This window comes from Sinocyclocheilus rhinocerous, unplaced genomic scaffold (genome assembly GCF_001515625.1).
Source record: "Sinocyclocheilus rhinocerous isolate Xijiao unplaced genomic scaffold, SAMN03320098_v1.1 scaffold5768, whole genome shotgun sequence".
NCBI lineage: Eukaryota > Metazoa > Chordata > Actinopteri > Cypriniformes > Cyprinidae > Sinocyclocheilus > Sinocyclocheilus rhinocerous.
In genome coordinates this window covers 29,707-41,206 of record NW_015644805.1, presented here as the reverse complement: position 1 = coordinate 41,206, position 11,500 = coordinate 29,707, and the positions used below count along the sequence as shown (strand labels likewise).

The following is an 11,500-nucleotide window of genomic DNA, read 5'->3' as shown; positions in this document are numbered from 1 at the left end:
AAGCCTGTCTCAAACAGAGATTACTTTTCATAAGGAATGATCGTATAACATTATGCAGTGCATTCTAAATATTTAATTCCATTACAAAGTAAAAGACATTCATTCGATCTCCGCAGCAGTTGACATCTACATCTAGTCATGCACGTGTCCGTTTACATAATAAACAAATTCAATCCAATGTTGTAGTCTTTTATTATTAAAATAAACATTTGTCATCATTTATCAAAAAATAGGATCTACATATACAGTGCATGAGAAGCAAAATTAGAGCTACTTTAAGTGTTAAAACAGTGACATTTTAAATTCTTCAGATTTACCAAGGCCGCCAATAATTCTGTTTCAAGGCTTCAGAAAAATTACAGCACTCGTCAACCTTTGTATTTTTAAGACTGAAGTGTGTGGTTTTGAGCTTCTTGGATCCATGGGTTCCAGCCTGTGCGTTAAATGATATTTTGTCCGTATCACAAATCTCAATCCTCTTCGGCATAGAGCAGAAATATCTGTCTGAAGTTTCCTGCAAGATGGGATAAGGAGCGTCTGTTTTAAACGAAGCTTTGTGTGATCGACGAAGAGTACAAGTTGAGGCAGGGATCCGAGCAGGGTCGCTCTCCGCGGTACTGAAATCAGGAACAAGGTTAGAACCGCTCCTAAGATGTGTCAGCATGATGGAGCGGGAATCTCTGTCTGCGTCCGAAGCGAGAAGATAATGACTGACAGTGGCGAGACAACTTCTGAAGCCAGCGTGATATTCAGCAGAGTCACAAACTGTGGGCATTCCTGCATTTAGATAAATCAATAGTTATTGTTTTCCAATAATACACTTAAATTATGTTGAAAATGTAACGAATAATAATTATTTAAATGCTAATGGAACACAAACCTCTTTTGATGTTTTGCAGATGCATCAGATGTTTAACTGTAAGCTCCAAAATATCAGCCTTTTCCAATTTTCGCTTGCGGATCTGAATAATATAAAATACACCAGTTGGTTTTTGAGACAGACATTTGATGTTAGAATTTGAATACATTTTAAATCCATTTAATTTTCTTACATTATTCGAACAGACACTCTCCAGGAGACTTTTCAACTGATTCAAATATTTATTGATACGTGCTCTTCTTTTCTTCTCCATCAGTGGTTTGGACACCTGAAAGACAAATCCGTTTCTTTTATTTAAAATGCAATCAATGCACGCTGATAAAGAAGTTCTAGATTTTTATTTATTTATTTATTGTAAAAAAATAAAATCGTTTAACTTATAACTCTAATCACCTTTTTAACGCTCTGAGTTTTCGCCGTTACCACTCTCTCTGATGCTGCAGCCATTGTCTTCAAATGCTCGTTGCGCTTAGATACCCAGATGAATTATCCAACCTCCTTGTGTCAGAGTGAAGGAATTCTCCCTAGCATCCTGCTTTATAAAGAGAGACTCACTTAACATCTCAATGCACTGCTCACATCATTGGTGCGCAAAAAGAGCATCCATTTAGTTTCTGCTGGACACCCAATCAGCATGAAGTTGCTTTCCCGGCTGTGCTTTTGTTCTTAAAAAAAGGAGCTTAGGATTGCCTTTGGTGCTACTCTCTTTTATAACCATGAGACTTCTTATTCACACAATCTGAAGAAAAATGCACAATAAAATAATAATAATAATTACTTGGTCGTATATTGGCGTAATACGTAATTGTCTTTTACCTTTTTCTCTTGCATGTCTAATTTATTTTATTTGAAATTGCAAACTGGGGCTTTTCTAAACATGGGCTAACCCTTATAATCATATGATCTAATATTTTATCTTATATATTAGCCTATCTTATATTTCATTTGCATTAGTTTAGAACGAATGAGATCGTCGTGTGGGGTGAAAATGTAGCCTATAGAGAGTTCCACAGAAACACCGTAAAATGGAAAATGTTACAAATAACCAGTCGAGATGTAGAGGAATTAGCTCTGACTATTCATCCCTTTCTCTTCAAGTTTCACGCCATGTTGAGACAGGCAGCACCGTGGAAATCTTTTCCGTGTCTTCACAACGTGGCAATTTTCTGCCAATAAGGAAGGGGAATCACCTTTACTGAATTAAAACGTCAAGATTCTACAAACCAAAGCTACATTTTCTAAAACCGCCAGAAACGCTCTAGGATTCTTTGGTTGTCTGTAGAATACAGACAGACGGTCATGCTACAAGGAAAGCTCTAAGTTTTAAGCTTGATAACATACATGTTCTCAAAGAGAAGTAGAATTCTCACAGATGTTCCCTTCAAAGAGCGAAGCGAGGAGAATCAGAGGAACGCCTCCTGTCCGAGGGCCCTATCCGCCTGATTGTCCACACTTCTCTATCAATAGAGCCTGTCCTTGGGAATGTCATACAGGGATTTTCCAAAAAAAAAAAAAAAAAACACTTGTTAAGTATAGGCCCTATGGTTTCCACCAAGGAAAACTAAGGAAAAATTACAGTTTCACATAAAAATGATGAACAGTTCAAAATCAATACAGACTCGCGTCACATCATGCCACAGCATGGTTCATTTCTGGATACTTTTATTCCGGCGAACTTTATTTTGTTCAAATATTGATCATTTGAACAAAAATTGTATGCACATTGCTGCAGCAATGCCATTTTGGTTTTAATTTTTTCTTTGATTAAAATGATAATGTCCTGTTGCACATGCGCAGTAAAAAAAGACAGAGAATGACTTCAAAAGCGTGACACGCGACAGGACGAATGAATGTCCATTGATAGCTTTAAGACTTTTTTTTTTTTTCGCTTGAGACGGCCTCACTATATAATAGCTTTATTTATACAAAGGGAACAAATAACGTGACACCGGGATGGACTCACATGACCATTTCAGCAGCTCCGGTCAAGAGCCTTTAGAAAGCAATGAAAAACACTGCAGTTTATATGTGTATAGCGAAGCGATTGATCTTTCGGGTCTATTGTATGTCTTCTAAAATAAGTTCTTTTTCAAGGAATCAGTTCCTTTTTACAAAACAATAATATTGCACCAAAACTTTGCAAAAAAAAAGTGTACAGTGTTTACAAAATACATTGAGAGGGAAAGTGTTTTGCTATTTTAAGTAGCCTAGTCTGTTTATAGCAATTTCTGGTACTGTCCATCAGAAAAAGTCTGTACCGCAATGGTGTCGCTTGTGATTAATATGTAGGCGATATAAAGTGCTCTTAACATCATCATTTTAATTAATAGCTTTTCTGTTGTTCCGTATTTTAAGTTTTTCTTAACACGTTCGGCTAAAGGACATGCCGGGTCACAGATGCATGTTTGTTATAGCATTTAAAATTCAATCGTTTGTAATGGCCAAAAAGTTGGTTCAAAACGCCGCAGTTGTTTCTCTTTTCACAGCGTAAAATGGCACAAATCAGTATGAAATCGGAGCAAATCAGCTCTCTTTTGTGAAGCTGATTTACACGTCACTCTCACGCACAGAAACACCATTGTATTAGCAGTTAATTTTCAACAGCAAATCAATTTACTTAGTTAACTGTGCCAAAGTCTATAGTTTTAGATCAGATGAAATATATATTAAACGCACAAAGCTTAGATGGAAAAATCACTTTATTGCATATGTTAAGAAACCTTGTCAGAAACAAGACAGGAACAATTTGTGCTCGAAATTGGCATAGACTGCGATAAAGGTTAAGCGCATGTTTATCAAAAGCTTGGAAGTGCTTTCACTTTCCTCCATCTGTAACTGATTAACCCTAACTGCCCTTTATCATGCGCGCCTAGTTAGAAGATCGTGTAGTGACTGAAGTATTCTATGGCTTGTTAACAACAATTAGTGAAGTAATTATACAATTACTGCAATAAACGTTCCTTTTCCAAAGGGCTACCATTCATTGTTAACATGTAAATACAAAAAGCATGGCGGTAAAAGAGACACACCTGATGTTCTTGAGCTCAAAATGACAGGGTTACCAACAATATAAACAAGTCAAACAAAACTGTCATCACAATTCAAAGACATTTGAGATAAACTTCTTTATAACATCAGTAAAGCCGTTGCATTATGTTTCTGATGCAGGGTTGGTTTTGTATTCTGAACGATTGTTTTAGTGTTTCCTTTTAATGTTACATTTTTACAGTGAAAACTTACTTGCAATGTGTCCTGCAGGTGATGTACTACATGTGATCAGAGCAAATTTTCCAAACATCAACTTTTCCGAATATTAAATATATATATTAAATTCAGCAAAGTATAATTCACAAGCCTTGGATTTAACGTTTATTTTGTAAAATGCTGATGATCCACATACTGTATACTGCATTGTTTATTAAATAATAATAATTATTACAAATAGTTAAATGCCGCGCGACAATTTATTTATTTTTTGGTCTGATCAAACATTGTATGTCATGAATTTCTATAGACTAGAGCGCAGGTCTTTTGAGAAGTCTTTACTTTGAATTAGACGTGCACGGTCTTGTGTTTGGCTGTGTGCACTAAGGTTACTGGCTAAGGAAAGAAAAACAGAAGGGCACATTTACATTGCTTTGGGTATTCTTAGGGGCTGAAATAAATTAGTGGATAGTAACTTAAAACCCGCGAAGGATGGAAACAGTGTGAAGCCATTCAATCAGAAACGAAAGACAAAAGACCCCTCACATTGTTAAGCACCACATCTTGTCTATTGGGGCTCTTTGAGTTGCAAATCATCTGTCATTTAGCCTCCAGGAAAAGCAACAAAATCTGTATAAGAACGAAGACTTGTGAACACTGTTTTTAGTACAAATTTATCAGCGAATATTGACTTTATCGCGATAAATTAGGCCTATTGATGAAAGTTCTTATCGTAAATTCGTATTCTTTCAAAATACGGGGCTATTCTCATTTTCAAACAAAACTATTTTTCTTCTATATATATTAGTGAAATATTCTTTCATCTGTCACAAATAATTCATATATTTAAAATAAACCAAATGTATTTTCATTTGTTCTTTGTTCGGTTCATGACATAGTGGAATCGTTTAGGCTTCTCAAAAATTCAGATATGCGCTTGCGCGAACGAATCTATTTAACCCATAAGTGAGCTTAATATGATAATATCGCTAAAAAAAGAGAAAAAAAACATTATTTTGAAGAAAGTTCTCCGTTAGGGTGCGGGTTAAGGTTAAGTTACAATATTTCTAAACAGCTGTATATAAAAGCAATAGGACTATAAGTATATGCAATGTCCCCAAATATTTAGTAAACTAGTAAAATGTTGCAAATTTTAAAAAGGTAAATGTTCTCACTAGTGAACCTTGTTGAACCCCGACTATTGTGTTAACACCTAGTTAAAACGGCCAAATCAAGTTCAGGTTATGTAAATCTAGCTTTTTGCACAGGTTATTTGGAGGCTTATTTTTTATGAGTTAGTTTACGCATGTATTAACCTGATAAAAAAACAATAGACGTCTATTAAATGTCCTCACTAATATAGTTAAACAAACATGTTTAAACATAATTCGTTTTATTTTGCCTTATTTTGATTACTTAATTTTTTGTAAATATATTTCTAGGTAGCTTAAGAATGCTAGCCAACACTGAACAACAAGACAACGCAAAAAGCCACACAGATGAGTCGCGTGGGTGGCATGGAATTTCCCTCCAGATAAAATTAGTATGAAATCTGCAATTTGTTGGTGACAGCGTTCGGTGTGCTTGCAGCACCATATGCTACGCTGCGACTCACTATTGAAACTATTCGTCCCTGGTTTCACGGTTCATCCTCCGGTTCCGCACAGCAGAGGTCTCAATGAGCGAACAAAGTGACAATTTACCTCTCTAATAAGTATATCGTCATGGTGACTGGTATCCCACTGCGGTCATTCTCGATCGTCTTCAATAAACTACTTTTGCAAACTGCACCATTTGTGGGTCCATGTAAAAACTGGATCTCAACGTCATATAGCCACTTTTGGTAAGCCTGGTAATTTTTTTTTCTTATTAAGAGTGATCAGCTTTACTACTAGGGGCAGGGGCAGGGGCAACACGGAGACACCATAAGAAACATTTTGGGCTCCCCAAAGTACATTTCAGTTAACAGTTCTTAAAAGAACCACTTTTTCTTAGTGTGAATAACATTTTTTAAAGAACATTTGTTCACTATAAAGAAAATGGGCAACGAGCAGCTCACATATTGCTTTTGAGAAACACAGCCCATGCAGCGCTACACCGCTTGTGGTGTCGTTGTCCAAGGTACTGAAATCAGGTACACTGTAAAATCCAATAGTTTAGATTTAATTAGTAATCTTTACTTAGTTGTTATACTTACTAGGTTTTATTAAGTTCCAGCAACTTTCAAGGCAAATAAAACAATTTACTTACTGTTTTGAGTGACACTTACTTAAAATATTCAAGTAGCCACAAAGGAACCAATGACATTAATAAAGCAGTGAGAGGCAGCAGTGCACTAATATGTTGCTAATGTGCAACATAACAACAGAAGAAGAAAAGAAAAAGAGTCTTAATAGACTTTTCACCCATTTCCTCCATGTCTGCAGTTATCTTTCACTATAGGCTATATTTGAGCAAGACAAAATGTATACAGCTAGTCCTTCCACAACTCATTTGATTGATTTGTATTCAGACTCCAATGTGTGTGTGTGTGTGTGTTTAACCCTTGTATGGTGTTCGGGTCTGTGGGACCCATTTTCACTTTTTATCAAAAGAAAAATGATACTATTAATTATTTTTTTCAAACTCAGACTCAGTGGCCTTGGCTCATTTTCTGTGAAGAACATTTATCAGAACAAATGTTCAGTGCTTAATTAAAAATAATTCGTATGTGTAAGGTATGCGCTCACGTTTGTCATAAGATTATATTTGTGTGTGTGTGTGTGTGTGTGTGTGTTTACTAAAATCCGAAACCGAAAAGTGCAGGCTACCTCTTGTTTTTTGTTTTTGTTTTTTTGCAGTTTGGACGTAATGTCTAAAAAAAAAGAGAATTCTCACAGATGTTCCCTTCAAATAGCAGAGCGAGGAGAATCAGAGGAACGCCTCCTCGAGGGCCCTATCCGCCTGATTTTCCACACTTCCCCATCAATAGAGTGGGTCCTTGAGAAAGTCTTTGACTTAGCGTTAGGCTAACTGTGCGCTACATGCATTCACTGTAGGACATAGTCTTTTACTACACTTTGTACTTGCACTCTTTTACAAATTACTCAGCATTTAGGCTATGCATAATAATAAATTTAATCATTTAATATAGCATATGTCCTATAATTTAACGTCTGCCTTCATCTCGCCAGGTCTACAAAAATGTGCATATTTTGGAGGAAAACAGAATTCCACTTGAAAATTATGATAGACCTGTCTATCATAACAAACAGACTATACGACAAATTTCGTGCAATTATAAAATGAGAAAGATTGTGATGTTGACTTAAAGGGGTCATATGACGTTGCTAAAAAAGAACATTATTTTGTGTATTTGGTGTAATAAAATGTGTTTATGTGGTTTAAGGTTCAAAAACACATTATTTTCCACATACTGTACATTATTGTTTCTCCTCTATGCCCCGCCTTTCTGAAACGCGTCGATTTTTACAAAGCTCATCGTTCTGAAAAGCCAGGTGTGCTGTGATTGGCCAGCTATCCAGTGCGTTATGATTGGCCGAATACCTCAAGCGTGAGACGGAAATGTTACGCCCCACACATACTGTTGATGCCGTGTCCGGCCGGAGCAACGACACAAAAACATGAAAACCCATTACAAACGAGGCAGCGTAAACATAAAACCATGTCTGCATTTGCGATCGGAGAAACGACAAACAAAAGGTGCTCTTCACAACTGCTCAAAACTCGCGTTTGAATCTCAGTGGCAAATTCTTTAAATATGAAAGCGTACTTACAGGCTGTGATTGAGCATTATTTATATTATAACAGCCAGCATTGTAGGCTACTCTCCCAGGATCAGGAAACGGTCCTCATCCTCCCTAAAATGCGCTGCACACTTATGAATATTTGGTTTGTCATCAACAATACTACAGCAAGAATCAAAGTTATGCCTTCTTTCTTTGCGTGAACATTTGGGCGGTGTTATGCAAATCTTCCCACACCGTGAGGTAGACATGTGGGGGCGTGTTTAAACGAGGTCTTTTAGGAGGGCTTAGAGTCTTAACTTTTATAAAGAATATCTCTTTGGGTTTGAGACTTTAGTCTTTGCAACTTTAGGGATCTTATCTATTCACGAACATCTTGTAACACCCCAAAGAGAAAGGAAAACTTGAAATCGCATCATATGACCCCTTTAAGACACAGGACACGCGACAGGATAAATGGCAATGTATAGCCTTATATGACTCTTTTTCTTTCCTTTCTTCTTCTTCTTCTTCTTCTTTCTAAATCTAATTGATTACTAAATTATAGCCTAATAGAGATAACTCTACATTTTTAGAAATAAAATATACTGTAGGACTACTGATTTGTCTGTGCGTATTGATTATGTTGCTACAGTAAATCACTTTAGCAAGTAGGCCTAAATCTCAGATTAAATTGCGTGTAATGGGCCGAATAATTGTTTCAAAACGCTGCAGTGCTGTCCTGCAAAGTAGCGCGAAATCGGTATGAAATTGGAGCACAGCAGTTAGGTACATGGTGGATGGCTTCACTCCTTTGTGCTTCGTCGATGCTGTTTATCATGCTGTTTTCACGCTTAAATTTAACATGTTGCACCACATTAACCCTTTAATTTAGCCACCACATCCTGAAGAAAAGCTGTTTTCTCTGCTCACAATTAGGTCCTGTACGTTAAATTGAAGCCAGACAAACACAATTCAAAGATTTAAAAATGCAAAAAAATAAAAAAAATAATAATAATAATAATTAAAAAAACTGTTGTAGACTCTACAAATGCGCTAAATATGTTTTGGTCTCTTATATCGCACGATGCCCTCTGATTAACAATTAACCACATCTTATTAATACTGACACTGTGGGCTGATGTTAAAACTCAGCAAAATAGAAAAAAAAAAACGATTCGTTTACTGATATGAATATAAATACATGCAATATAAATACAGCACTACAAAAGAAACAACACATACAGACAATATACAATTATATATATGTATAGACATATGGGTGTGTAAATATATGGACACTGTTTGTGCACCTTAAATTTGAATATTTAGCCTACATTACACTTTCTAGTCATCTTTATTATTTCTTTATATCTTTCTTTACTCTATTTTGAAAATATGATATAGGCCTACTGAACGAATTTAGCTTATGCAAAAGATAATGGCCTGTCTTCGGAATTCTGAATGTCACGGAACGGGTCAACCAAGAGCGAAACAAATCGGAGAACCGCCTTTACTATTCAGAGGTTAAAAAGAAAAGAAAAAAACTAAATGAAACAAATGGCTTCCCGCAAAGTTCAACAAAATACCCAACTTGATATCAACTATAGCTTATTTAACAACTACAATTTGACATATTTAATTTGTGGCACTGTAAAATGCCACGCGTCCGTCCTGTTTGTATTGGGCTAATCAAACATGTTCTATAATGAATTTCTATAGACTGCAAGTTATTCAGAAGGCTTTGGTTCAAGGTGCACAATGCCCTGTGTTTGGTTGTGGACTGAGATCTCGGTCTCAAAGGAAAAGAGAGGGACATTAACATTGCTTTAGGTTTTCTCAAGGTCTGAAATGAACTAGTGGAAAGTAACTTTAAAACTCCATGAAGGATGAACCCTTTGTAAAGCCTTTCAATGAGAAACACAAGAGCTTAACAAAAGACGAGCCCCCTCATTGTGAAGCATTAAATCCTGTCTATGGATGCGCCTTGAATTGCAAAACATCTGCCATTTACTCGTCAGAACTTGCGACTCATTTGTATAAGAATAAACGACTTGTGTACACTGCTTTCGTTTGAACGCAAAATAAGACAAGGAATCAAACATGGTTTCTTGCCATTACATCATGTTTCTCTGTGTTTTTACTTATCTTTAATTTCAAATATGAAACTCTCTCTTTTGGAAGATCCACAAACCTACGGTCTTTCTCCCATAGCTACAGCTCTATTTTCGTCTCAATATTTTTAGTAGTCCAAAGATATGTAAAATCACGTCAAGTGGTTATAAATAAGGGGTTCTACAAATGTCTTTAACAAGGGAACTGTAGTTTTATGTAACAACAAATCAAAAGACTTTTCAAAATGCTCTATTAGCGGCTGTAATACGATAGAGGATTGTTGTGGTTATGCTTCTGTGTTAAAGCATAGCCTAATCGTAGGTTTCCCAGAGAACTTTCTTTATAACTCCAAAATGTGGAAAATCGGCACCAGCTTCTGAAAAGGTGGGGGCGGCCCGTCAATTTTCCTCGCTTCGTATTTTTGGCGTACAAAATATGCCTTCTGTTAAATGAACGAATGGGTTCGCTGATGCAAAAAATGGAGGGATGGAGGGAGGGAGGGAGAGAGAGAGCGAGAGAGAGCGAGAGAGAGAGATTTGGATGAGTGTGCGTTTCACAAAAAAAAAAAGAATAAATAAATAAATAACACTTTTTGCCTCTAACCCAGGGTGTAAAATATGTTGTAGTCCTATTCTTTGCAGACCAAGCATATATCCATAGTAATTGTATGAAACGCACGGTTTGCTTCAGCATCCTGTAAGCAGAGGTGGAAAGTCCAGGGGTCCGAAAGTAAAAGTCCTGCCATATGTTTATTCCACCCATGAACGATCAGCCAGCTGATTTCACCAGAGGTGAGACCAAGTCATTCCTTTAAGTGACAAGCAAGTCTGGAGTCAAATCCCAAGTCCTCAAAGAGTTAAATTTAATGAGATAATTAAGAGACTAATTAAATGATGATTGTGCATTAATGATGAACACCTGCTGATATTGAGAATTACAGAGGATCAGATGTTGATGTTTTATTGGTTAAAATGATGCCGCCATCATGGAGATCAGCGTTTGCTTTAGTTGGGCCCTTGACCCTTGACTCTCTGTGTTAGATCTCTCTCTGTAACAATGCATGTAGTGTTGTATAGCAGTGAGTTCAGTGTTGAGTGTGAGTTTATGTGATGAGTTAGTCATCATGAGCTAGCTTGATTATGTTTTAAAAAAACTCTTTTTATTGAAGGAAATGAAAATATAATGTAATTTGTTTTAAAAGATTTCATTAACTATAAAACTTGTGCAGTTAAGCTTATTCAGAAGGGAAACTGTTGTCAGTGGACAGAAATATTACCCCAACAAGCCAATGTAAACATCTCAATTGCATTGTCTGTAAATTTGCAACAAACAAATGTACAGAGGTCCTGTTTTATTAGTGGCCTACAGAACATTCTCAAAACAACCTAAGAGGACAGTTAAAAAGGGCTTAATCCAAAAAAAAAAAAAAGATTGTTATTCCAAATGGTACCATAAAATAACCTGGTATCTGCAGCTGTCACGAATCTGGTCTATGAACTTCCGTTCACTCACCATCAGAGGTCCCCCGCTCACTACATGGACTCTCACACTACACAGACTGTTACACTATACCCTG

General features: G+C 36.4%; 1 protein-coding gene across 2 annotated transcripts; it reads right to left on the bottom strand.

The window, feature by feature from the left end:
* Positions 1–253: 253 nt before the first annotated feature.
* On the bottom strand, positions 254–10,226 carry LOC107758822 (transcription factor HES-4-like). Of its 2 annotated transcripts, XM_016576650.1 has the most exons (5): positions 10,008–10,226; positions 1,274–1,412; positions 1,053–1,148; positions 881–962; positions 254–777 (listed from the first exon to the last, which is right to left on the bottom strand). In XM_016576650.1, the coding sequence occupies exons 2-5, from the start codon at positions 1,325–1,327 to the stop codon at positions 314–316; spliced, it is 696 nt and encodes a 231-aa protein (XP_016432136.1). In that variant the 5' UTR covers positions 1,328–1,412; positions 10,008–10,226; the 3' UTR covers positions 254–313. The 2 variants fall into 2 exon arrangements, with proteins under 2 accessions (XP_016432136.1, XP_016432138.1); XM_016576652.1 differs by lacking the exon at positions 1,274–1,412.
* Positions 10,227–11,500: the final 1,274 nt, after the last annotated feature.

What these genes read in the sequence shown, in the direction of transcription:
- LOC107758822 (XM_016576650.1), bottom strand. Translation starts at nt 1,327, where the DNA reads ATGGCTGCAGCATCAGAGAGAGTGGTAACGGCGAAAACTCAGAGCGTT. An exon ending in AAACTCAGAGCGTTAAAAAG is followed by an intron (nt 1,149 to 1,273) that starts GTGATTAGAGTT and finishes TTTGTCTTTCAG; the next exon opens with GTGTCCAAACCACTGATGGA. An exon ending in AGAGTGTCTGTTCGAATAAT is followed by an intron (nt 963 to 1,052) that starts GTAAGAAAATTA and finishes TATATTATTCAG; the next exon opens with ATCCGCAAGCGAAAATTGGA.